The sequence below is a fragment of the Maylandia zebra genome, linkage group LG10 (assembly GCF_041146795.1).
Source record: "Maylandia zebra isolate NMK-2024a linkage group LG10, Mzebra_GT3a, whole genome shotgun sequence".
Taxonomy (NCBI): domain Eukaryota; kingdom Metazoa; phylum Chordata; class Actinopteri; order Cichliformes; family Cichlidae; genus Maylandia; species Maylandia zebra.
The window spans coordinates 12363487-12388333 of NC_135176.1; the positions used below are offsets into that span (position 1 = coordinate 12363487).

Genomic DNA, 24847 nt, shown 5'->3' on the forward strand with positions numbered 1-24847 from the left:
AAGGATCTCTGAATCAAAACATATCTGCAGATGAACAATATCTGAAAGTCATGACCTAAAGAAGTAGGAATTTGTTTTTGTTTTTTTAAAGCCTCAAAAATGTTCTTAATGGAAGAGTGGCTGTCAGGAGGCCATTCTTACAGAAGGAAAACAGAACAATCTGAGGTAATAACAAAAGAACTGGACTGAAATATCAGTGGCAACAGATCTGATGGAGTGACGAATTACTTTTGTATTGTCTTGACAGTATACAGTGCCTAAATAAAGTTGTATTGAATGCTTCAAATTCTGAATATATACAGAAGAGGTCAGGAGAAACGTGCAACAGTGACTACAGCCATTTGTAACACGTGGCGGAAGCTTTGATGTGGTTTATGCTGCATTTTAGTCAGTGGTGTTGAGGATCTTGTCAAAAATGATGCAATACCATCTGGAAAGTGCAGAAGAGAATTGGGGCAACTGGGGGGAAAAAACTGAAAAAAGACATGCCCAATTTTGTCTTTTAGCAGTGGCCGTAACCCTATTCCACAGTATTGACACATATATGTGTGCATGTTTCAATAAACTGCTGCACCTACTTGCCATTTTCCAACACTAAAACAAATAAGCTTTTTTTTTTGTAGTGTAATCTGAAGGATTCAAAAGATAAAAGTCACACGTAAATATAAACCTGCTTTTATTAAGGAAATGTAATAAAATCCTTTGTACATGACCCCTCCACAGAGGTTCACTGTGTCCATACATGCAACTCTCATGGTTGAGGTACTGTTACAAATGAACTGGAAAAACTAAACCAAATCAGATGTCATTAACAGACACTAACTAAACCAGGGTCAATTTCGATCTGCAGTTTGTTTAAAACTATTACCAAATTCACATGCACTTTTTTCTGGGGAATAAAAGGATGAGAAAGTCTGATATACTAAACAAATGTAGGCATACATTGTTTGTAGCGGTTGTAGGTTCTTTTCCCCCCCACTATTCAGTATATAAAAATGTCACTTATACAAACAGACAAATGTTTCATTCGTTGCTCTTCCCTCAATGTACAGTTTCACCCCTCTGCATAATGCATAGACACAGAAAGCTTTTCACGACCAAAGAAGCTATGGTGTGTTATCATTTACCAACAAAAAAGAGATGTTGAGAATCACAGCTGCAGATACTGCGCTTACATGAGAACAGCTTCTAAAGTGTGTACAAAGTGTAAACCATAAGCTCAGTTGAACCATTTGAATGTTCGGTTTACATAAAAAGGGGTCACCTTCCTAGCCTCTAAAGTATTTATGAATCTTTTGATTTCAACAATATGGCATTAAGTGATCAAACACGGGCCTCATTTCAATAAAAGAATCGTTTCTTTTCAAAGAGTGGCAGCTGAAAGAAATGCACAAAGTCGATTCAAAACAAGCATCTAAAACAGATTCAGTCGTATGTGACGTCCAGCTGGCTTTGAAAATGACACCACCTAAGCTGTTTAAGATGACCACTAATTTCACATTATTGATATTTTCCGAGTAAAAACCTGGATTCACTATTGTCAGTTAAATTGATCTTAACCCTAGTGTTCGATGCTTGTCCTAGATATTCTGATACACTGAAAAAAAGCCTTATAGTAAAACAAGAAAATGACTTTACTTCACTAAATATAACATTTATCCAACTTAAGAGTTCACCACAAAAATATGTCTGTAAAGGATTCAAATGACTAAATAAGTAATCCAGGATTTTGATTTCAAATCATGGCTTTTTTTCTCTTTCTTCTTCTTCTTTAAAATAGAAAACAACTGAAATTACAACAGTTTGTTTGTCATTTGAAACAATGTTTTGCCCTACTTCCACAGATTTTTTTATTTATTTATTTTTTTTTTTCAAGTGAATTCAATTTTTAAATTGCATTGCCATGATGCAGAAATGCTCCATAAGGCACTACGAGAGGCAAATCCCATGTTTCCAGAAGCAAAAGTCCTGTTGCAACATTGCCCTCTGTTAGTGTGATGGGTTCATAACCCAAAATGAGCACTTGTTGACTTGTAGGCTTGTGTCCAAGTTGGTGACAAAGAAGGCCGTTGCCTCCAGGACGCCAACCACGGAGTGTCGGGGTCACACAGAGTGGCAGTTTCCATCCAGGATCACCGGCGGGAATCGAAACAATTCACCTGTGTGAAGCCAGAAGATGTGCAAAAGAGAGTCAAATGAAAAACTGCCGTGTGTGGGTATTTCATTTCAGCTTATTTGATTCAAAAGCCAAGATTCCCCTGCTGCTTCACAAAAGTGAGTTAACTACAGAAAATTATTACTTCAGGCTCATCAGATCTGAGGGCATCAAACCAGCTGCAGTAGGTTAGGTAAACTTGATAAAATGTTCAATTTACTTTAGATACTAAGCTTGGTAATCAACAATCAGCTACAGATTAGAGTCAAGCAGAGTGAAATATTATAAAAAGAAAGCTGAGACTGAATTGAATGTGTGTTAAAGACAGACTGTATATAAAGGAGGGATGCAGCTAATGTGACATCAGCAGTGTTGGGATGTTTCTTAAAAAGCTGCTGAATTACTCATTACTCGTTACTTTTCTTAAAAGTAATGCAGTATGTTACCTAAGTACCACCTTGAAAGTAATTCATTACACTACCCGTTACATGTAAAATGACCTGAATCTTACTTTCAAAATTACCACTTAACAATATAAACCTACACTGCCACACCAACACAAATCTCTACTCCTATGAAGACACACATACATACATACATCCATGTCCTTCTGCTTATCAAAGGCCGGGTCACGGGTGCAGCAGCCTAAGCAGAGAAGCCCAGACCTCCGTCTCCCCAGCCACCTCCTCCAGCTTGTCCAGGGGAACACCAAGGCGTTCCCAGGCCAGCCGAGAGATATAATCTCTCCAGCGTGGGTCTGCCCCAGTGCCTCCTCCCGGTGGTACATGCCCGCAACACCTTACCCAGGAGGCGCTCAGGAAGCATCCTTATCAGATGCCTGAACCACCTCAACTGGCTCCTTTCGATGTGGAGGAGGGGAGTACTCTGAGCCCCTCCCGGATGGCTGAACTTCTCACCCTATCTCTAAGGGAGAGGCCAGCCACCCTTCGGAAGAAGCTCATTTCTGCCACTTTTAGTCGGCACCCACAGCTCGTGACCATAGGTGAGGATGGGGACATAGATCGACCGGTACATTGAAAGCTTCCCTGTTACACTCAGCACAACTTCACTACAATGGACCGGTACAGCGTCCACATCACTGCAGCCGCTGCACCAATCCATCTGTCGATCTACCGTTCCCTTCTCCCGTCACTCGTGAACAAGACCCCGAGATACTTAAACTCCTCCACTTGGGGCAGGAGCTCATCCCTGACTTGGAGTGGGCACTCCGTCCTTTTTTGGACCGAGGACCATGGCCTCAGATTTGGAGGTGCTGTTTTTCATTCCCACTGCTTCAAACTCGGCTGCGAACCGTTCCAGTCCGAGCTGGAAGACATTACCCGACGAAGCCAACAGAACCACATCATCCACAAAAAGCAGAGATGAGATTCTGAGACCAACCAAGTGAAAGCTTTCCACCACTTGGCTACGCCGAGAAATTCTGTCCATAAAAACTACGAACAGAATTGGTGACAAAGGGCAGCCCTGGCGGAGCCCAAACAACGACACGCATACGATTTTATTTTATTTTTTACAAGCCGACAACACAAAACGAATATGAAAACCAGCCCAAAAAGACACATTGTTTCCACTGTAGAAACAAACAGTAGGTAGAAACGGCCGTTACAAGCCTGACTGCTCATCACTGCTGCACCTGCTGAAGTTCAGGCTCTGGCTGCTGAGTGGGGTTAACATGTACTCAGCTTTAATATCACTGACAGACGAAACTGAGGAACACGGCAGACTCACACACTCCATTTTGACTTTGCTTTGCAGGAGCATTCACCCCCTGCTGGCCACTAATGTAAGTTTAGGAAGATTCACTTTTCAGACTTGGAAGCGTCCATCTTTTATATACAGTCTATGGTTCAAAAGGTTTCCAACTTCTCTTTTTTCAAACAAAAAAAAACCTCGAAGCAAGTTTAAAAGTTGAGAATCATCTGAAGACAAAACTTTAACATTTCACTTATATGTGACTTCAGTACATTTCTAAACAGGTTACGGTCACAGTAAAAGACATACCCTTTAGATTTTCACACTCTCTGTCCCATAGACGTTGTAGCCTTCACGGTACGTGGCAAAATTCTGGGTGTTTGCAGGAGGGGCCGGCTTAAAGTTTTGGGCATTCTTTGCCAGCTTCAGTCTTTTGGTTTCTTGCCGTGACTTATAGCAGAACTCTATCAAAGCCACGGTCATAGCCAGGCCAAGCCCTCCGACTAGAATATAGAAGACTCCTGCCACGTTGCTCAGGCTTAGTGCACTTGTCTTGTCCTGGGGAAGGTAAAGACCTCCGTTAAGACTTCTTTTAACTGGCACTTTGAGGCTGACCTCATACACACTAACATAAAAACCTACACTATATTTACACCCTGCTGCGCTATGACTACACAGAAACTGTGAGGAGGCTGCTAAATCTGTCTACAAATCCCTCTGAGGTATGGCTACCTAAAAATGAGAAAAGTTGGAGCAACTCAAATCTGTCTAGGTTCTAGTCTCAAGTTATTTGTGCTCTAAGTGGCTGTGAAGGTGAATGTAGAGAGACTTGCTATCTTTTGCCTGTTTTATGGTCTCTTTACGAGGCCACGTCTAGCGGAAGGCGGTCGTGGTCGTACAGGTCTACAATCCTCAGATCACTATCATAGCTGTTAAACTTAGCCTCAAAAACACTGCATATGTAACAATCAAGGTGGCAAGCTGTAAAGGTGAATTGAACCATTTTGCTGCTATTAAAAAAAGCCTAATATTGAAATTCATTTGTATGTGAGTTTTAACATATATTGTATAGTTCTAAAAAAAAAAAAAAAAAGGTAAATTCTGCTTTTTTGTTGACCTAAAAAGTACTTCTAGGATATAAATCTCTTAATTTTAATTAATTTTTAACAAAAGGTTCCTTACTCTGACACTCCATCTTTGAGACATGACTATTAAATACCATTTGACCACTTTAGAGCTCAGATGGTATTTAAAGGTCAGTTTGGACTTTGTCAGAATAAGGATGCCTTTGGGAAATCCAGAGAAACTATTTCACATACCAATGAATAAGATCAGCAATAAACTACAAGTCTGGGTGAAAAACAGCAGTATAATGGTTTCAATTCAAAACTTTATGGTATGAATAAAAAAAAAACGTGTGTGTTCTCATGCAAAAAAAATTTAATTTATTTTAAAAATTGAGAATTGTCTACAAACAAAGAAGTTAATGTAATGAGCCGTGTTCAAAGTGTAGGTGTGTGTTGCACTGCGGTATGTGTAGGGCAAACCTAGTTTTGAATGTTTTCCATGTGTTGTTGTGTGCTTTCGATGTTTGCGTATGAACATTTAGATCAAAATGCATTTTAGCAATCAGTGTAAAAAGACCTGCAGCGACTGACCTTACTTCCAGAGTCCTTGGTTCCACATTCACCCTTATCGTACCACCATTTGTTTTTCAGCTTGTCTAAGATGCCTTGTTCACTGAGTTTCAATACTGCAAGGTTTACAGGAGTTCTTCACGTGGGAAATAACATAAATAACATTGTATTATGTTATTTTATGTTATTCAACTTTTTTAAAAACTACTTTATACTGTACAAAGCGATAGAGTAGGGTCCTGGCCAACATATCACAGATAGCAAGCAACACTGCAGTATATAGATAAAAATATGACTTTCATGATCCATGGCTAACCTAGCATGCCAGACCCCACCTATATCGCTTTGAGTAATCGGCACACACTGATCACAAGAAGAAGAAAAAAAAGATTTAAACTTGCAGAATAAAGCAGCTGCTGCATAGCTTTCAGGGAATGAAAGAAAACAGAGGCAGTAATTGCTGAGGGCACATTATTATCTTTTTGTTGTTGTTGTTGCTATGGGCAGCCTTTTTGAAGTTCAGCAAGGTGGATCTAACAGGAACCCTTTCCTGACTAACAGCAGTCCAATTCTATAAACAGCTATTAGGAGGCTAATGTCTCACAAAATCACCCCTTTTAACTCAGAGTGACCAATCACATGAGAGGAAATTATAGAGGGATCATGAAACGATCTTGATTTATTTGTTTACTTTGAGACTCGCTGACTCCAAAGGTCAGAGTCGTGATTTGCAGGGATTTTTTGTGGAAGACATTATGCTGCATTTCCTCGACTGCTAGATTTCCAGGCTTGTTTCCTTTCAGAAAATAAAGATCAGTGTATGCAATCCATCATCATCATCCAATATATTGCTCTCACCACTGTATGTGTGCGTGTGTGTTTTCCCCCTTGTCAAATACGCCTTGTGTTTTGCAATAATACATAAAAAATAAATGAATATTAAAAGAACAAAAGGGCAGGGGGCAAGGGATCTGTAGTCCTGATCTCCAAGAAGAGCACTTTGAAGGGCAAAGTTGAGACTAGTTTGTTTGAGCGTTGAACACTACAGAGACAAACAGCAGACGCTAGACGCATGATTATAAATGCAATAGAGTCAGAGCCAATTTAACGTCGGCAGTTAGGCAGAGTTTAATATTTTCCTCTGAAGCAGAATCATCAGGAATCATCCTACACATTTATATTTATAATTGTATTATCTAGAAGAAGCTTTACAGACACTATGAGGATGAACAACAAACCAAAGAAATCAACTTAAGAGCAGGCACAACTGCTACCAACTTAAATGATTTTCATAATAACTGTTTAAGGGCACCTCATTCTGCACAATACAAACACACTTTTTATGAAGCAACATCTAGTGGTTTGTATGTTGATTTTCTGGCTGTATTTATTCTCCACTTTGGTGCACTAAGAGAGGCCACAGCAGAGGTTACAGTGGTAAATGTAATTAGCATAAACCGGCGAGCTGGTTAGGATAATGACTGGTTGTTATTGGCTAACATCTACCCTGCCTCGTGGCATTCTGGGTAGAATGATCTACTCCACTGAGCTGCTTAAAAAAAATCTGTTTGTTATAAATTATGAACATGATTTTTCATCCAGTAGGGGGAAAACTTCACAAGGTGGACTGCAACAGCCTGCTGGTCATCACATAAAGAGGTTCAAGCTCACCACCAGGTGGTGACCATGTGCTTTTAAACAACAGCCACTGCCCAGACTCACAGTTTAGAAATGCAAATGTATTTTCTGAATCTTTCCTATATGAATAAACCTAAACACAAAACGGATGCATCCATATCCAGCCTCTGCACAGAAGCACATTATTGAAGCAGCTGGAGGCACAGGCTTTTTTGGGCTATTTTATTGTGCTTGGGTTTGTAAATAGTTTGCCCCAGAGACACACAGTTGGCTGCATTGTGGTGTGTACTGCTAAATAACTCAACCTGTCATTTACTGTCAGAGAGACAAACACTGGGAGCTGTCCCAAACCTCTGAAGTAATAGCATTTCACGGCTCGCTCCACTGAGAGCGAACCCTAAACAGTTAAAAAGGGTGATCTATCAAACTGATTCACATTAAAGCAAACAGAGATCCAAATGGTCCAAATTAAACCGAAAGCCAAAAATACATCGCTGCCAGCAGTACTCACTGGGTTTAGTAATATGCTATAAAGGAAAATATAAGCAGCACTGCAGAATTAGGTACTTATATTTTAAACAGATATTATTTTTATATTAATTTTTTTATACAAACATTTATATTGTCAACAGTTTCACTAATTCAATTGAATGGTGACACATTTTATACACTATGTCACAAATGTGTTTCAGCAGATTTCCGATCATTATGTTTACAGACCAGCTTCCTGTTATGGGAGCCTGCAGAAAGTGAGGATCGAAGGACACACTGATATCTGCTTGAAGCTATTAGAACTGTGCATTATATACCATTTCACCACTTTCTGCCAGTTATCTCCCTTATTTGTATTTATAATTCTTAATACAAAAGATTGTGCAGCCCACCTACATACTTGACAGCTTTCAACTCTCTGATTTGCTTAAATGTTAAAAAATGCGACAGTACTGTTACATGTCTTAATCGTTCAACAGCTGGCATGCTATAAATACTCAAAAATGTTATTTTAACGTGAAAAAAACAAAAACCCAATATGGTTCATTGTTATAGTCCACAGATGCCTGTTTTTATCTCACTTTTGATTGCCTAATTATTTAAAAGGGAAATTAATGATGCATCCGCTGTCAATTAGATTTCATTGAAATCTGTGATTATTAGGCATAATTTCCTCCAGGAATCTTAACAAATGTATGTGTAAACAGCCTAAATCTGTCTGCAGAGCCACATGTGAAATCTGTAGCTGACTTATGAAATAGGATTTTCATTGCATCAGTCCTTAAAAGAAGTATAAGCCCAACCCCCGTGACAAAGTGCGGGACTGAAAAAGAATATAACGAACACCTGTACAGGCTGTTGCAATGGAATACAACATCTTACATTTGTGAAGCTAAATAATTAATCTCCAGCGTCAGTGTGCCTCCATCAAAGAGGTGTGGGTTCACCCCTTTTGCTTATGCTTGGTTCTGTGCTAAGACATGTGAAATTTAAAATTTCACAAGTTTTAGTGCTTTGTAGGATTTGATACAAATTTGCACAGGTGATTCTTTTACTGTGTGATTTAAGTGACCTCACAACTTTACCTTTCACACTCTCTGCAGGACAGGAATACAGAAAAGAGGGGAAAACATTCAAGACAGCAAAGAAGAACATAAAAAACTCATGCAAAATCACTCAATACCAAAATAACCCACAGGAACAAATATAAAAGGTTTAAATTAGTTCAGCTTCACTGAATAAATTTAGAATATCTCAGAGTAGAAAAACATGAAAACATTTTAAAATATATGTGATATGTAGTCTATACATATACATGTATGTGCTGAATTTCATTTGAGGACTCCCAGTGATAACAGCAGTGGTCTTCACATACAATATATCTCCATATTATTGCTGAATTGCCAACACTGGTGTTTCTGAAAGTGAAACAAGGACAAAGAAATGTGGCAGTCCGGAGTGATACTGTTGCACTGATCAGCTGCTCTCTTTCTAACCGGACATAAAGGGACAGAGGACAGTTGCCAGTGAGAGGAGACGGTTTCTTTGCGTTACCCCCTCTGGCAGTATCCATATCCTGCTCACTCAGGAATGGGACGACCAGAGTCAGTAACAGGAAAGTTCGTCCTGTCTCTTCTCTCTTAATATGTCAAGTGTACTGTGGTCATGATGCAAGCTGAAGAGCAGAGGCAGAGATGGATCCAGAGTCTAGATCCTGGTGTCTAAAACAAAAGATCAGGGGCCTCATTTATGTTAAGTTTGTACAACTGATTTGATTAAGGGGGGGGGAATATATATATATATATGTCATCAGTGTCAATATTTGAAAAACACTGATGTGCAAAGAAAGGTTGCAGCTCCTCTGCAAAGTTTGAAGTGATGTAAGTTAGTATGCGCGTGCACACAGTATGAAAAAGCAAGACATGCTTTACAGTAATAATTAGCTAATGTCCTCTATTATCATTTAATTTCTCTTTTTTGTTTTAACTTAACAGAGAAAGTGAGACTACATAACCTTTCAAAGACAGTGTAATGAGCTTTGAATTACATCTAGTGTGAGTTTTATCATGTGACCGATAAACAAGAAAAGGATACATCATTGGCGTAACTTTGTGCTGAATATTGGGGGGTCGAAGATCTCGGTCGCAATAAATAAATAAATCTGGGTAAATTCCCAGATGATAAAACATGCAACAATTTTCCTGGTAATACCTGAAATGAGTAAAGAAAATCAACAGTCTATTTATGCAAGATAATTCAAGATAATTCATAATTTTATTGGGGGAGTTGTATTGAAATTACGCCCCTGTGATAAGTCCAGCATGTCATTGTCCTGTATGTGAGTAACTCTTATGGTTATAATAATGGGCTAATAAGGAAACGTTGCATAGTCTCACTTTCAGGACTGAAAGCATCTTCACAAAATTCAGTTACACTTTTTAGCTATTACAAAACAGTAACTTGGTGAGAAGATGTAAGCACAAATCAAATCCTCTTGCACAAATGGAGCCCCTGGTCATATCTTACACTCTACCGTTGAAGGGTTTGCCAGGTCAGGATGGCCAGGGAAAGTTCTTTGACTGGCCTTTGATCAAGACCAAGCAAAGGTTTCTGTCAGTCTTACTCTGGATTTCAGTGAGAGGATGTCGGACAAAAAAAAAAAAGTTTGGATCATTAGTCGCCACTCTGTCATTAGAATTCTCACGTTTGCCTGCAATGCTTAGTCCCCTCAAGACAACGCTGTTTCCTGTGTCTGCCCTAGCGGTTCAAGCAGCAGATTGGAGAGTGCACGTACATTTTATTCACTCTTTCTAGCGTTAGTTTTAAAGAACATTCATGTTGGTCTGTAGATATAAAAAACAGAAGAAAAATTAAAGTTTCCATCTTTCATAACCACAGACCAAAAACTACTCTGTCACGAGCACAGCTTTACCCACTGCCTTTCCTACCTCCTGCGTCACATACCTCTGGTTTAGCTCACATTTTTTTTCCTCCTCCATTAGCCAAGCAAAGGGTTCCCAGTTGATCACTGTTGCATAATAAATAATAGTAAAGCCACAGGTAATGACGAGTAACTTCTAAACACGTGATTGGCCCCAAATGCTACACTCCGTGACGACAGCCTTGCCGATTACTCTGTTCTAGGATACCCGACTTTGGTGACATTGAGGCTGACCTTAGAGTCACCTCCCCCGCTGCCGCACTCTCCCTTGTCGTACCACCATTTGTTTTTCAATTTGTCCAAGAGGCCTTGCTCATTCAGTTTTAACACTGCCAGGTTAACAGCATTTCTTGAAACGATAAAACATAACTTGTAAGAAAATGAACAGGTCCGTGAGAAATCTAATATAGAATATTAGTAAGAAATAGTGATAAATATCAATGGTTCATAGGGGAGCACGGGAGGGACAAATTGGTAAAGAATTTCACTGGTGTGGAAGGGTAAGAAGCATTTTTACAGCAAAGAAAACGTTAAATATTAGAGAGGTGGCATGGAGGGTTACATTTGTAACTGAAGTGTGCGGGATGGGGACATTCTGTCATTGATCATTTAGAAACAAGAACATCTAGCATGCAGCTTAACATTCATCACAACTGACAGACCAGCATTGTAACTAGCAAATTAATTCAAGAAATATTTTTAAAAGGAAAAGAAAGGGGAAAAAGAGAGGAGGGGGGGGGCACCACAGAAAGGAGAAGAAAGGAAAGCTGAGAAGGAGAAGAGACAACACAAACGAGAGGATGGAGGGAAAGTGGCACGTGCGTACGTCGATGTGACTAATATACTGATAACCTGAAGAAACAGGAGAAAACAACAGACACAAACCAGATATGTGGGACAGGAAATCAAAAATGGCTCAATGTGTGTGATTCAATTCAGATAACTCATAACATGTTTCACTCGGAGATGCACTTGGGGAAAAAAACAAAGGGCTTAAGAAGAAGAGGATGAGAAAAGGAAACATCAGGGTAGGTGGAATACTATAACAACATGGAGGATATTGTTATAATATCCCACCCACCTTAATGCAGAGCCTTTTGGTGTGGCCACACCGTAGCCCTTAGAGTCGAGGTTGCCGCCCACTTTCATGGTGTCGCATGGCTTCCGCTGCTCTATGTACTCATTCATAGTGGATTCGAGAAGAAAGGCAAACTTGCCCTTCGACTTTCGTACCCGGGAAACCCCGTCTGGTGTTGTCTTGGCAAACACTGAGGGTTCGGCAGATTTCATGTACGACCACATTTTCTCATAAACTGCTATTTTGGAGCGCTGCATTCAGGGGAACAGAGAGAGAAGAGAGAGAGACAGTTAAGGTCAAGGTGCACAGTAACAACCATGAAAACAATCGCATGAAGCTGCTGGGAGTCCGAGTTACATGATAATATTGATACAGGTCTGGACTTTAAGTGTGGAGCCGGAGCCGCAAGGATGTTATCGGGATTTGTGCAAAATAACCGAGGTGTGGCAAGAGGCTGAAACTTCTGTTTCCCACACGTTTCTCATACTTTATTAGAACTCTGTCATCCAACTATAAAAAACAGCCAAGATATCAAAAACATTATATTGTCAACGTTTTCCCCCTCAGACACCTATTAGAGTTATTAGCTGCTGTATTTAGGGGGGGAAGACTCAAAAATGTAACGCTTTATTCTGGTCCGAGCTGCTAAATGAACAATTAGTGCCACCAAATATACTCTCAAGGCACCTCTGATGGTCTCTAATTAACAGGTTACACCTCAGTTTTCAATATGTACTCATGACAAGACTGGCAACAGTCACAAAGTGGCTGAGGGAAAGTTACAAGTAGTGAGTACGTGCAAGAGATTGACAGGTAAAATTGAATTGATTAAAACTAAACTCCCCCCATCCAAACAAAAAAAATAAAAAAACACTGGAATGAAGAAACGAGCCATTTCAGCCAAAGGACAGCAGCATGTGGATGTGTGTGTGCAAACACTAAAGACGGTTGATGCCAGGAGTTGCGGCCAGTTTTCAAAGGCTGGAGGGGTCCAGGTGAGCTGTGTTAGCTGACGACCCTCCTATGCCGGCCAACTGCCCTCTAATATAGGCTAGGACCGCCTCCAAGACAGCGGGAGGGAAGTCACGCTCACACAGCTCCCTGCTCCAGCTCTATATTTAGTGCACAGACATGAGTAGTATCAATATTTTCATCTAACGCTCAGCAAGAAAGTAAGTGTATTTTCCAAAACTCCTAACTAGCTCGGCTCTGAATCGCAGGGAAGATAGCTGCTGCAGGTGTTTCGAGCTGTTACCACACCTGCTGTGACCTCACAGATCTCATCGCGTACTGAGCGCTGCACTAACAGACATGTGCTGCTTGTAATTCAGAGTGGATTTACCCTTTAAGTGCAAACGGTGCTGCAGAGGTAGTGGGCTCCTTGCCAGCAGCCTGAAGTCTGACAACCTGGCAGCTCAGCAGAAGTAACATGCAGCACATGTTTGGTATCAGTATCGATAAGCAGGAGTGACCTCCGCCACAGTTTATGTTCCTGCCAGCAGGTCACAGCTCATCACAGTCGCCGCCATCACGGTTGAGATTTTATTCAAATCAATCTGTTTGTACATCGATGCATGGATTGAATTTGCCGGTACTGTGCATATGTAGCTGTTTAGGTCATGAGCTACTGCATCAAGCAGCAGCTAAAAATATACTGAAAACTTAAGAACAGAGAGTTATTTTGCATGTTCACCTGTAAAACAGCCAATCTTTATTCCCTTTGGCTTACAACACTATATTATTTATTTATTTATTACTTTATTATTTATGGAATATTATTGTTATATATATGTTAATAGCACGGTGTGTGTCATATAATAGCTGCAAAGATAAAAGGTTAGAAAATGATGCATTAAAAAAAATCCACACAAGCTGCTTTTTATGTACCGTTTTTGAATTTTAGTGTGTGGAGTTTGCATGTGTGGATTCTCTCCAGATACTCCGGCTTCCTCCCACAGTTCAAAGACATGCAGTCAGTGGAGTTAGGGTAACTGTTGATAGTTAATGTCCCATAGGTGTGAATGTGAGTCTGAATTATTGTGTTATTGTTCAGAGGGTACCTCGCCTCCCACCCTATAGAAGCTGTGATGAGGCTCCACACACTCCACAAACTTAGTTGCAAACACTATGTATGCATGCAACACATTGTGCATGTGTTTTGATTTTGGAGCCTGCTTTACGTTGATGTGTTTAAGGTCAAGAAGGAACTGCATCAGTCCACCTGCACTTAAAAGAAGCTACAGAAGCTACAAAAATCTTTTTGAACTCCTTTTAAATCTCTAAAATGACTGGTTGAGTCAGGCGTCTGCACAGCTCCCCCCCCTTTTTATTTATTTTTAAATACCTGAAAAATCAGCAGGTTGTCTTTTTTGTTGTTTTGGCTTTAGTGTTCAGTATGGATCAGTATGCATCCACACCAATTGTACCGCAAACACAGAAATAACACGAGTTGTGACTCACCAGGAAAACAAAAAAAGGGAAAAAAACCTTTCTAGTACTTCTTCTTCACATGCTGTGCATGGGTGATCTGAAATACACTCTTCTTTGACAGTGTCAAGAACTCCTTTTGTAATGGCATCTTCTTTAACTTATTTGACCCGCTAACTTCAAGTCTGACGGCTTCACCTCTGTGGCCCAGTCAGCTGCCATCTGGAGCAGCTACAGACATGCACAGCACGGCCCTACTCTGACACTCAGTACGCTGCTAAAAATGGCCAGCGAGAGGCTGATCGCTGGGCACCAGGGAGTAGGAGTACACAGCTGTCTACAATAGAGAGGAGAGGGGAAAAAAACGAGGCTACATTAAACTGGGCTAATGCGACCTGCACTTGGCTGTGAGAGATGAATCTCAGAGGGAACTTTGGCTTGAACTCATATTTATTAACAGCGTCTGTGCGACCGGTTTGTTCCAGATTGTATGTTCAGTAGTCATGTGAGTCAGTCTTCCATTATTTCTATTAGGTGAGAGTAAATGAAAACATCAGAGTGAACTGACAAACTGTGTCAGCTCGGCAACGTGTACGGCAACATAAATAATTCACCAGATATGTAATGGATTGTGGGCTCGGGCTAGTAAGTGAATCATTCTTGACATATGCACGATTTCAGTTCAGTGGAGTGTTCATGTAAACACTGTTAGCATGACAATAATAGCTGATGACAGGTCTGACCATAGTGAGCAAACTGCAATTCTTCTCTGGGTTGCATGTAAATGTATGCTTGTCAGAAGTAGGCCGGTCATCTGTGCGGAAATCTGTGAAACTCCTCACGCTGTCAAACTGATATAAGCGCTGCGAAATCTTCTCACCACGGTGGCTTAACTGAGACAAATTATTCTCAATTAATTACTGGTGTAACCACAACATCGAGAATATGACAAGCTGGTCACGTCCTCCGGCCAGTGAGAAATTTGGGTTTACTGCCCGTCATCCATTCTGAAAATGAAGTAGTCCTTCTTCCAGCAACCAGTTTGTCTTTCAGCAGCTGACAGAGCTAAGAGTGACTCATGGCCCTGAGCGTGTCTGACACGCTGCTGGCATCTCAAAACGAAGACAACGGGCCAAAGCAAAGCATGTGCACTCTTTTTGGTGTTTTTATATAGTGGCGTTCAATATTTAGTTACATGCATGGTTAAGGATATAATTACAACTCATTTACTGTATGTTCATGATCAGTGGAAATAAATTAAGAAAGCAACCAAACAGAAGCATGGCTCATTTAGCACAAAGCTGTTATTAAAATGATCTTTAATATTGCTTCGCTCATGCGCTCGTTCCCCACTCTAACATCTGATCACTGTACACAACACAGTGAAATGCAACAAGCTAAATTTAGTTGGTTCAGTTCACCATACTCTGTAAACTGTTGCACACTAGAGAGTGAAGCTCAGGACAGATTATGTGCAAAAATTAATCAAAAAATATCCCAATACCTATAATATATAGCAGATTTTAATAATTTCTGTAAAGAGGTGAAGCTAACAGTGGTTTCTCAAATCTGGCCACCTGAGCCTTGTGCCAAGAGTCAATCCTCTTAAACCTCTACGTTAAAATTTCAGAACTTCACAACAATAATAAACATATTTACACCTCGTATATAGAGTGGCTTTGATCTCTCGCTATATAGCCAGCAGCTGTACAGGGAGGTAATACTTCTTATGGTTTAACTTGTTAAATTGAGAGATCATTTTGCAACTGAATGGGGTCAAGTTGGCGATTACATGAAATCTGCTTTTGGTAATATGGTGATTAATTGTGACAAATCTGCAATAATTGCAACTCTGTTGCTGTCTGCATAGAAAGAAATTCCCATTAAGTACTTCCATTCAGAGTCGAGCCAAAAATTTATAGATTTGAAACTGAAATTCATAAATTTCTCCACAAATGGTGATGTAGTGAAAAATGGCATGGCAGCTACTTTCTACTTTCTAATTTTATTTATATAGCGTCAAATCACAACAACAGTCGCTTCAAGGCGCTGTTTATTGTAAGGTAGACCCTACGATAATACATACAGAGAAAAAAACCCAACAATCATATGAGCCCCTATGAGCAAGCACTTTGGCGACAGTGGGAAGGAAAAACTCCCTTTTAACAGGAAGAAACCTCTGGCAACAATACTTTTATAAAGGATTATAACTAGAATGCAACCACTGAATTGCAAAGAGATGCACTAATCAGCACAGGATGACTGATTGCAGCATGTTAGCAATCTATCCACCTTTGTAGATTAGACAACTATTTGTAAACATTCGCCAATCTGTCTCAGAGAGACTGACTGATTGGAGACAGGTTGTGTCCCACAGACAGTTCAGTACCTTGTTAAACAAGCTTGCTATAATCAGCATAAAAAAACAACACTATCATTCAATTATGGTCTCTTTTGTGAACAGTTGTTCACAAACCAGTCTGTGACATTACATATGGTTTTAATACTTTAATGAACTTTAACGATACTAGTAAAATTTTTTAGGTTTGGAGAGAACCAAGCTGTACAGTAGCTGTCTATTCATACTAAGCTAGCTTCCTAATTAGTCCACAAGTAGCAAATAGGTGTAGTTCCAAAAATGTCTCCAAAAATGTTTTTACTTATCTTTTTAAATATTATACATATTTATACAACTCCATATACAATGGAAGGTTTAAATGGCAGAATGGCAGAAAGAAAGACACAAAATAGATATGAGAAATTTGCATCTATTCTAAATAAAACTACCTCTGCAATGCTTTAAAAAGCTGAGGGGCTTGACAAAAAACCTTTCTGAGGACCAGAACAAATAATTAAAGCGTATGTTTAATTATTAGCATACTGGTTATCATCATATATTATGAGCCCTAGGAGCATGTATTATCTGTATTAAGTGATACATCCTCTTTGATGATCAGGCTGAAATGCATTGATAGCTTCTATTAATCATTAGTGTCTAATCTCCAGATTTCAAAAACCTTTCATCAGAAACGCTCCTCTGCGTTGGCATTTCCAGTTTGTATGCAGAAAGAGCCCATATTTTTCACTCAAGACAAAGTCACTACATGTCTGTCAATTATCTCCTCAGGAGCACCTTTGATAAATCACATCCTGTCTAATACATCACAGATTAGAGCATCTACAGAGAGGAACTGCTGCTTATGGTGCTGCCTTCAATGCAATGACTCACCAGGAAGCCACTAAAATATTCAATTTAATATCTATTTGTAAAAAATGTCTCATTCAACAGATGTGAATGAGATATTTTTTTTAAGGCTGCTAGATGTGTCAGTCATCTGTAATATACTGCAGAATGATAAGCAAATAAGGCAAATAGACAACGGCTTCTGTTTTCCAGCCATCTATTTACTTCCGCTTATCCAAGTCAGGGTTGTGGAGGCGCTGGAGCCTATCCCAGCTGTCACAGGGCAAGAGGCGTGTCACAAGTGTATCACAGAGCTAACACACTCTCATCCAAATTAGAATCCCCAGCTGACCTAACATGCATGTCTTTGTACTGGAGGAGGAAGCTTGAAATGCGACACTGAAAGACTCCAATCGGCTGGTGGAACTGAACTGAGCGCAGATATGGATAATAGGAACAACTTAAAACTGGCAAACTCAACTCCACCACACTTCTGTCTGTCTATAGCTATAACAACAGCCTTGTACAAGCGGAGTTTGGATATAAGCCAGTAAAATGAAACTGAATTTCTGACAGATAAGTGACTTGCTGTTTTGTTTTGCATTTTTATCGAAAACCAAATCCTTCTAAATTTCCCAAACAGACGAGTCGAGACTTTATCATTTCCCAGTCGGCCTCAACTTTTTGGGACGAAGATTTCCTTTGCACCATGACACTTTTCTAAACAGGCCCATTTTTCATACTTTCATTTACTGCAGGAGACATCAAGTTACAGACCTCCTTGGCACCGATCATACTGACTGCTCCATTTCTGTGCTTTCAGACCTCGGGTCAGTTTTGCACAGCAGATCGAGCTATTCTGCTTGAACACCTTTGTAAACCTCTTGGGTCAGATATTACACTTGGTTAGATCCCTGCAAAACCCTTCCCTCACTGGAGTTAAACACGATAAACAAAAGCAATGCTCTTTCATCCCGAAGTTAAAATATAATCAGAATCTTTTCTTCTTTTGTCTGCGATTGTTTTCTGCATGCATGCTTTAATTTGATTATGCTTGGACTGACTCTGTCCTAACAAGAAAGCCCTCCAGCCAGCAGCAAATAACCCAACCCGACACAGAGAAACATGCTGTATTTATGCTGTCTGTAAATCTCAGAAGAGATTGTAGGATGTGGTTTCATAACTGTGAAATGATGCCGTCTGAAGCATCCCGATCACTCTCGAGTCCAAAGGGAGAGCTGGGTTTGTATATACCGAAATGTCTCAGACTCACTCCAAGCAATCACACCAAGAGAACGACTGGGACTAAAAATAGACACAGCTCAGAGCTGGACATCGGATGTGAATGACATTTCCATTTCCAAGGAATAGAGCGTCTATTGTGAGATTGCAGTTTTGTGACAGAGGCCAGCAAATTGGAATTATAATGACATTTTCTAGTTTCTCTTTAAAGTTTTTCCAAAGTTTCAAAGACAGACAAAAACGTGTTCGATACTCAGACTGAACAATCACTTCATTTAACTACATCCTCCTGAGGACATCTAAGATCTGGCAGCGATTAAGAAGCTAAGACAGAGCTACATCTACACAATCAGATACATCAGTTTCAAAATGATAATAGCATTAATTAACATGCAGGCTTTTAAATTACCTTACCTGCTTTTCTAAACGATAAACACTAACCAGTTGCCTGATCTGTTTCTTTTTATAAGGCGTTTATTTTTGTACTTCTTCTTTTTGCTTCTGAAGCACTTTTGAGTAAATTAGCGAAGACACAGTGAGGCTAATCAAAGTCTGATTAATGGCACTGCAGATGGCCGCACGAGGAAGCATTACTGTCCCAGTTTCATAGCTGAATTATTCCTTTTGCCAAAAAGCTGGGAAAAATTATTTTGATAACCAAAGTTAATTTTGTGGACAAAATGGATTTGTGAACAGGCTGATAACAGGCGCTGCCTCTGAAGCCTAATGCCATCATTTATTTCAGTGGCAGTCACAAGCGGACTGGTGCTCCTCTCTGAAAGAAATATGAGCTCAGCATAGTTATTCATTTCAGGGCAGCACTTTTAAATCGATAAACAAAAGAAACGCATGCAACTGTCGCACAGCTGTTTGTGTTTTTACTAATGTTTAATTTCTTTTAGGTTTAATAATGAATTCATTAGATGTAGTTATACAGTTGGTCTGGTTTCAGTAGTTTGAAAGTGCTGCATCAAGAAAAAGTAGTTTAAGGTTTTTTTTTTAGTAATGAGTCTTTGGATTTATTTATTTATTTACCTGGCAGGTAATGGTTCAAAACACACAGCACAGCTATAGAGGCTTATTCACCTAAAAAGAGGTCAGTTTATACAGTGCAGCAGCAGGATAGCGACAGGCATTTGAGACACTCACCCTAAAGAACTCCTTAGTGGAGCCGGAGTCTAAAGTCCCATAGGCGATCTCTGTCTGCTTGGCCAGATCCTCGGCACTCTCAATGGGAGAAACCATCCTCTCCACGGTGAGGAAGGCAGCCAGGTTGGCCGTGTAGGAAGAGATTATGATGAGGGTGAAAAACCACCACACTCCTCCCACGATACGGCCGGACAGAGACCTAAGAGGAGTAAAAAAAGGAAAAGGAAAAAAAGAGCAGAGGTAGAGACAGGAAATCAGCATGCTCACATCAACACTTTGGGGAGGAAGGAACCTCGCAGTTCAACCCCGGGTACGTAATTTCAAATTTGACTATTCTCTCTGGTCCTCTGCTTTAACGATCACACACATACTGACTCGGCTGCTCTCAGATGAACTCTCATTCCTCTGTTTAAATGAGGACGCACTTCAATCGCAGTGAATCCCTGCATTGCAGATGCGCTGCTCTGGATTTCTCTTAATTTATTGTTTTCTTAGTTCGTTTTTATATTTTTGTTCTTGTGTATTCACGGTCACTTCACCAGACCTACAGTGTGTTTCAGAGATGCTGTGTGAGGACTCTACCAGTGTTATCTGAAAATTGCTCATAAATGGAGTTAATCCTGAAAAGAAAATCACAGTAAGATCAATTTCCATAAGAGATTAGTTGGTTAAAATGTGGTTGAACCAGATTTAAAGCTTTAGCCACAAAAATGCCCTAGAGGCAACAGAAGGTGTGATTAAGGATTGGAAATCAGAGAATACATTTCCTCTTGTTAGAGTAGCCTGGGAACTGCTGGTCTGTGTCGGAGCTATAAGGAATAATTTAGCAAAAATTACAGCATCAGCAGTTTTAATTCAAAAACTGCATGTACTTTGAAGCCAACATAAAATCCCTCATTTGCTGCTTAATTGATTTTTTTTTCCCAGTGAGGTGTTAGAGACTGAGAAATCTGCAAATTCCAGGTTTTCAGGAGTGGTGCCTTCTCTGCTTTTTTCTTTAAACATAACATTAAAAAACTCAGAGTTAAAAGTCCAATAAAATAAAAACAAGAACATATTTGACATATCACCCGTTTAATTATTCCATGAAACGTTGGGAAAATCTGTGAGAACCTTTGGTCAAATTAGTTTGCTTTAGCTCTTCAACCAGCTTCTCTACAATCTTCCAAAGTCAAATAAGAGGAAGTGTCAGAACAAGAATCCTTGAAGAAGTCAGAGATGCCAGAACAGTGATGAGTAAACGGATGGATGGATGAGTGAATGAGTAGAGGGTATGACTGGATGGCCATTGTGTTGGAAAAATATATAGTTATGGAACTGATATCATTTCCACACAATATACCCTATATGCACCAAGTTGATGACCGTAAAATGGGACATGCAGCAAAAACACGGTAGCCCTCCAAGAGTCAAGAGGAAATCAAGTCCCTACTTTAAATGAAATGTAATGACCCCTGTGCATTTTACAGCCCTCAGCATGGTGGATATAAGTTATTTTGTGGATGCAAAGCATTGCTGCCAGCATGCAGCTTCAAAACACAAAGATGACGAGTTGATGATGGTTTCTTGCTCATATAGAAATGGGAGGAAAGTGCAGTGAAGTGGAGCACGAGGTTAGGTGGACAGCCCTAATAGTGAAGCTCAAAATAACCTATATGCACCAATGCATGATGGGAACGCATGTATGGGACTATAAAATGCAACGAGAGATGACAAGGACATCGGAGATGTGGTGGAGTGAACACAACAAACCAACCTTGGTGAGATATCGCATCCTTGCTGCATGAAGGCACCCAGGGAGAACCACAGGCTATTAAAAATCCCAAAGTCGTTTGGAGGGTCAGGGGGGCTCTGAGGGTCTTTGGCCTCATCGTTTTCGTCCAGATGCCACTCATAAGGGCTGAAACGGCTCACCAGGAAGAGCACCACACTCACACCGATATAAGCAAAAACTATACACATCCAAATCTCATAGGCCAGTGGATCCAAGAAGGAGAACACCCCAGGCTTGGACTTCTGGGGCTTCTTAATCATAATGGAGATGCCCAAGCTCATGAAGGGTTTAGAGAAGTCTATCACTTCTTCTCGAACCAACGTTATAGTTAGTGGTGCCACAGCTATGTCAGCTCTCTGTGAAAATGGAAGGAGGCACAGAGGGATTTAGTCTAACAGAAAAGAAATAATAACCAAACAAAGCGTTAAATTCTGTAAAAGAGTAAATATTGATAAACCTCAAACCAACTCAAACTCCCAGCACATTCACAGAGTAAACAGAATGAACATTGTGAAATGGCACAGCTTAGTATATACTGAATAGCAGACCTGTGATAAAGCCCTTCAGAGGGGATCTGCTATTTAAAAATGAGTCACTCAGCATTTGTTAATGTCTTTGTCTCGATCCAAATCTCCTCCATGAATCAAGCGGAGGGTTGGAAGACAGAGGTGGATGAGCTTATGTAAGCAGTTCATGAAATGTGAATCAGCCTGTTAAATTCACCTCCAACAGATCCTCTGCTTTGCCTTTCAGGCTCATCAGTTAGTATGAGAAACAAATGCTGACAAATGTCTGCAGTGACTGGAACAGAATAGACTACTGCTTCAATATTGCTTTTCTGGTCTTACTGACCGCGCTGTGTAACGTAATCCACATTAAAGAAAACTGAACACAAAGGATTCATGTCGCTGATAAATTCAGGAGGGGTCTTAGGCAAAAGCAGCTGCCTATTGTTCATTGTGAATTTACGTCCCAGCAGTTAATTGGCAGCAATATAAAATTAGTGTTGATGCACAAATTTAGATGAGGCCTTGTCACGGCTCGTTCAATTAAAATAGATGGCAATCTCTGTCGGTCCAGCTATTAATACTGCTGTAGACATAACGGCAGAAACTACAGGTGTCAGATTGTGAATCAGGCACCGAATCACCGTCTGCATGCATATCTTTTTACATTTGCAGTCAACCGTGTGAGATGTTTTAGCATCGTTCGTTCAGCAGCTGAGGCCTCATAAAAGATGCAAATTGTCTTGTTCAAGCCAGTTCGGCTGTGAGTGATCCACGAGACACATGACAAACTCAGTTGAGTGGATTCTACAGGAGAAGGAGGGATTTCTAAAACTGAGTCACTCTCCAGATAAATATGTTTATTTTTCTTTGTTTTAAATTTATTCTTATGTACCGTATTTTCCACACTATAAGGCGCACTTAAAATCTTTTAATTTTCTCAAAAATCAACAGTGCCCCTTATAATCCAGTGCGACTTATGTATGAATTCTGGTTGTGATTACTGACCTCGAATTGATTTTATGCGGTTCATTGCGCACAAAAATCTGTCATAAATATGTTAGTACGACTTCGGTAAGCTACGACGCTGCACCACTTGATGGATTGTCGGAGCATTACGGCTACCGTAGTCAGAAGCCTCACCTCGCGGAGTAATCTGGGTCCAAAACTCAGTTCACTTCAGGTCCTAAAGTCAAACGAACACTGCGGCATCATTGAGAGTTAAAAACTGTCTAAATTCTTTCATCTTTAATAAAATGATCAGCGTTACTGCTTTACCAGGTGTAACAATTAAGTTTAACATCCAGGCATCCATGAAAACATTAAATTTAACAGAATTACAAGTTAGCATGAAGTTAGCTCGCTAGTTTCCACCTAAACATGATATAGCATGTTCTGACTGAGAGAGTTCTGAAAGAATTAAAACGTACAGCTCTGCTTTCACTTCCAACATAAATGAAGACAGAAAACTAAACAGTAGTGACTTTTGTAGGGTTACTGAAGTTGGGCCAGCTGGTATATAATGATGTGCTACGTCAGTGGTCCCCAACCTTTTTTGCGCCACGGACCGGTTTATGCCCGACAATATTTTCATGGAATGGCCTTTAAGGTGTCGCAGATAAATACAACAAAATAAAACTAGTACCGGTACCGAAAAAAAGAAAATTTATTCATAACACACGTGAAAAGACCCAGGAAAACCGAGTAAACGATAAAAACAATTACAAAATAACGCTGAAAACCGATAAAAACCCTGAAAACTATACATTTCACACCTGAGCCTCAACTCTTGCGGCCCGGTACCAAACGACTCACGGACCGGTACCGGTCCGAGGCCCAGGGGTTGGGGACCGCTGTGCTACGTGATTGCTAGCGATATAGCTGTTAGCATAGCATAAACACAGTAAAGCTGGAGGATGAACGCTAACTTTTTTCCACTTGATAAAAGTCACATGAGGGTTCCCGATGGTTAGGGACAAATGCAATCGCATGGCAGGATGCTGTAAACGGACCAAACTTCAGTCAGGAGAACAACTGAGAAAATCCATCCACAATATGAGGTTAGTCATTAATATACTGCAACAACATGGGAATAGAGCAGCTGCGAGAGAATTAAACATAATGAATCAATGGTACGGAAGTGGAGGAAGCAAGAAGAATGAGTTGACTAAAGTTTGACTTATCTGTTTTGTTTCGCTTAATGCGCCTTATAATCCGGTGCTCCTTATGTATGAAAACAGACCTGTTCATCGACAGTGCGCCTTATAATCCGAAAAATACGGAAGTGTAAAACTGTTTTCTATGACATATGACTGAAGCTTTAAGGGATTAATTGGCTATAGACAAACTTACTTTGGTCAAGAAAAAACTTGGTTAATCTGATAAAACTGGATGTTTTACTATGTGCTTTGTGTGACGAGCTGAGTCACAAACAATGACAAAAGACGGACAGTTTACAGAAACACAGGCAGGCTGACACTTACCCCATAGACTAGTTCACCCACCATCCCGTTCCACGTCTTGGTCTCTGGATCTCTGGCTCCATACTTCCCGTCGGGCACTATTGACAGCTTATACTTTATCCCCACATGTTTTGCAATTTCAGAAGCTAAATCGACACAGTAGCCTTCATATCTGTCATTCCCCTCCATCTGCATATAGTTTTTCTTGTACATCACATATGGAGCTTCCTGTTAATTAGACATAATTTTGAGTTCATGGTAAAGCAAGATCACATCCACAGTGACCAAACCATATGGGTCACATGAGGCCTTTATTGGTACTGCTGCATGCACACGTGCAGGGCACCAACAGATGAGGGGAACATATGAATAAAGACAAACACAGGTTAAACACATGTACGGGCACGTAAGTGGAGGACTGAAGGGGTGGGGTGGGTGGCAGGGGGGAC

The 24847-nt window shown here is 40.2% G+C and overlaps 1 protein-coding gene across 10 annotated transcripts in view; it reads right to left on the bottom strand.

The window, feature by feature from the left end:
• Positions 1 to 659: 659 nt before the first annotated feature.
• The window catches only part of LOC101486592 (glutamate receptor 3), an 82990-nt gene continuing 58802 nt past the window's right edge, over positions 660 to 24847 (bottom strand). For 3 of the 10 annotated variants that reach the window (XM_076889052.1, XM_076889053.1, XM_076889054.1), the window contains 7 exons: positions 24420 to 24626; positions 21413 to 21786; positions 19657 to 19855; positions 11658 to 11905; positions 10811 to 10925; positions 4178 to 4426; positions 660 to 2159 (listed from right to left, as the gene is read on the bottom strand). In XM_076889052.1, the coding sequence (XP_076745167.1) occupies positions 4181 to 4426; positions 10811 to 10925; positions 11658 to 11905; positions 19657 to 19855; positions 21413 to 21786; positions 24420 to 24626 (1389 nt within the window). In that variant the 3' untranslated portion in view covers positions 660 to 2159; positions 4178 to 4180. Of the gene's footprint in view, positions 2160 to 4177; positions 4427 to 5494; positions 5642 to 10810; positions 10926 to 11657; positions 11906 to 19656; positions 19856 to 21412; positions 21787 to 24419; positions 24627 to 24847 lie in introns of those variants that run through there. The other 7 variants (XM_004573355.4, XM_004573357.4, XM_076889058.1 and 4 more) reach the window with 5 other exon arrangements.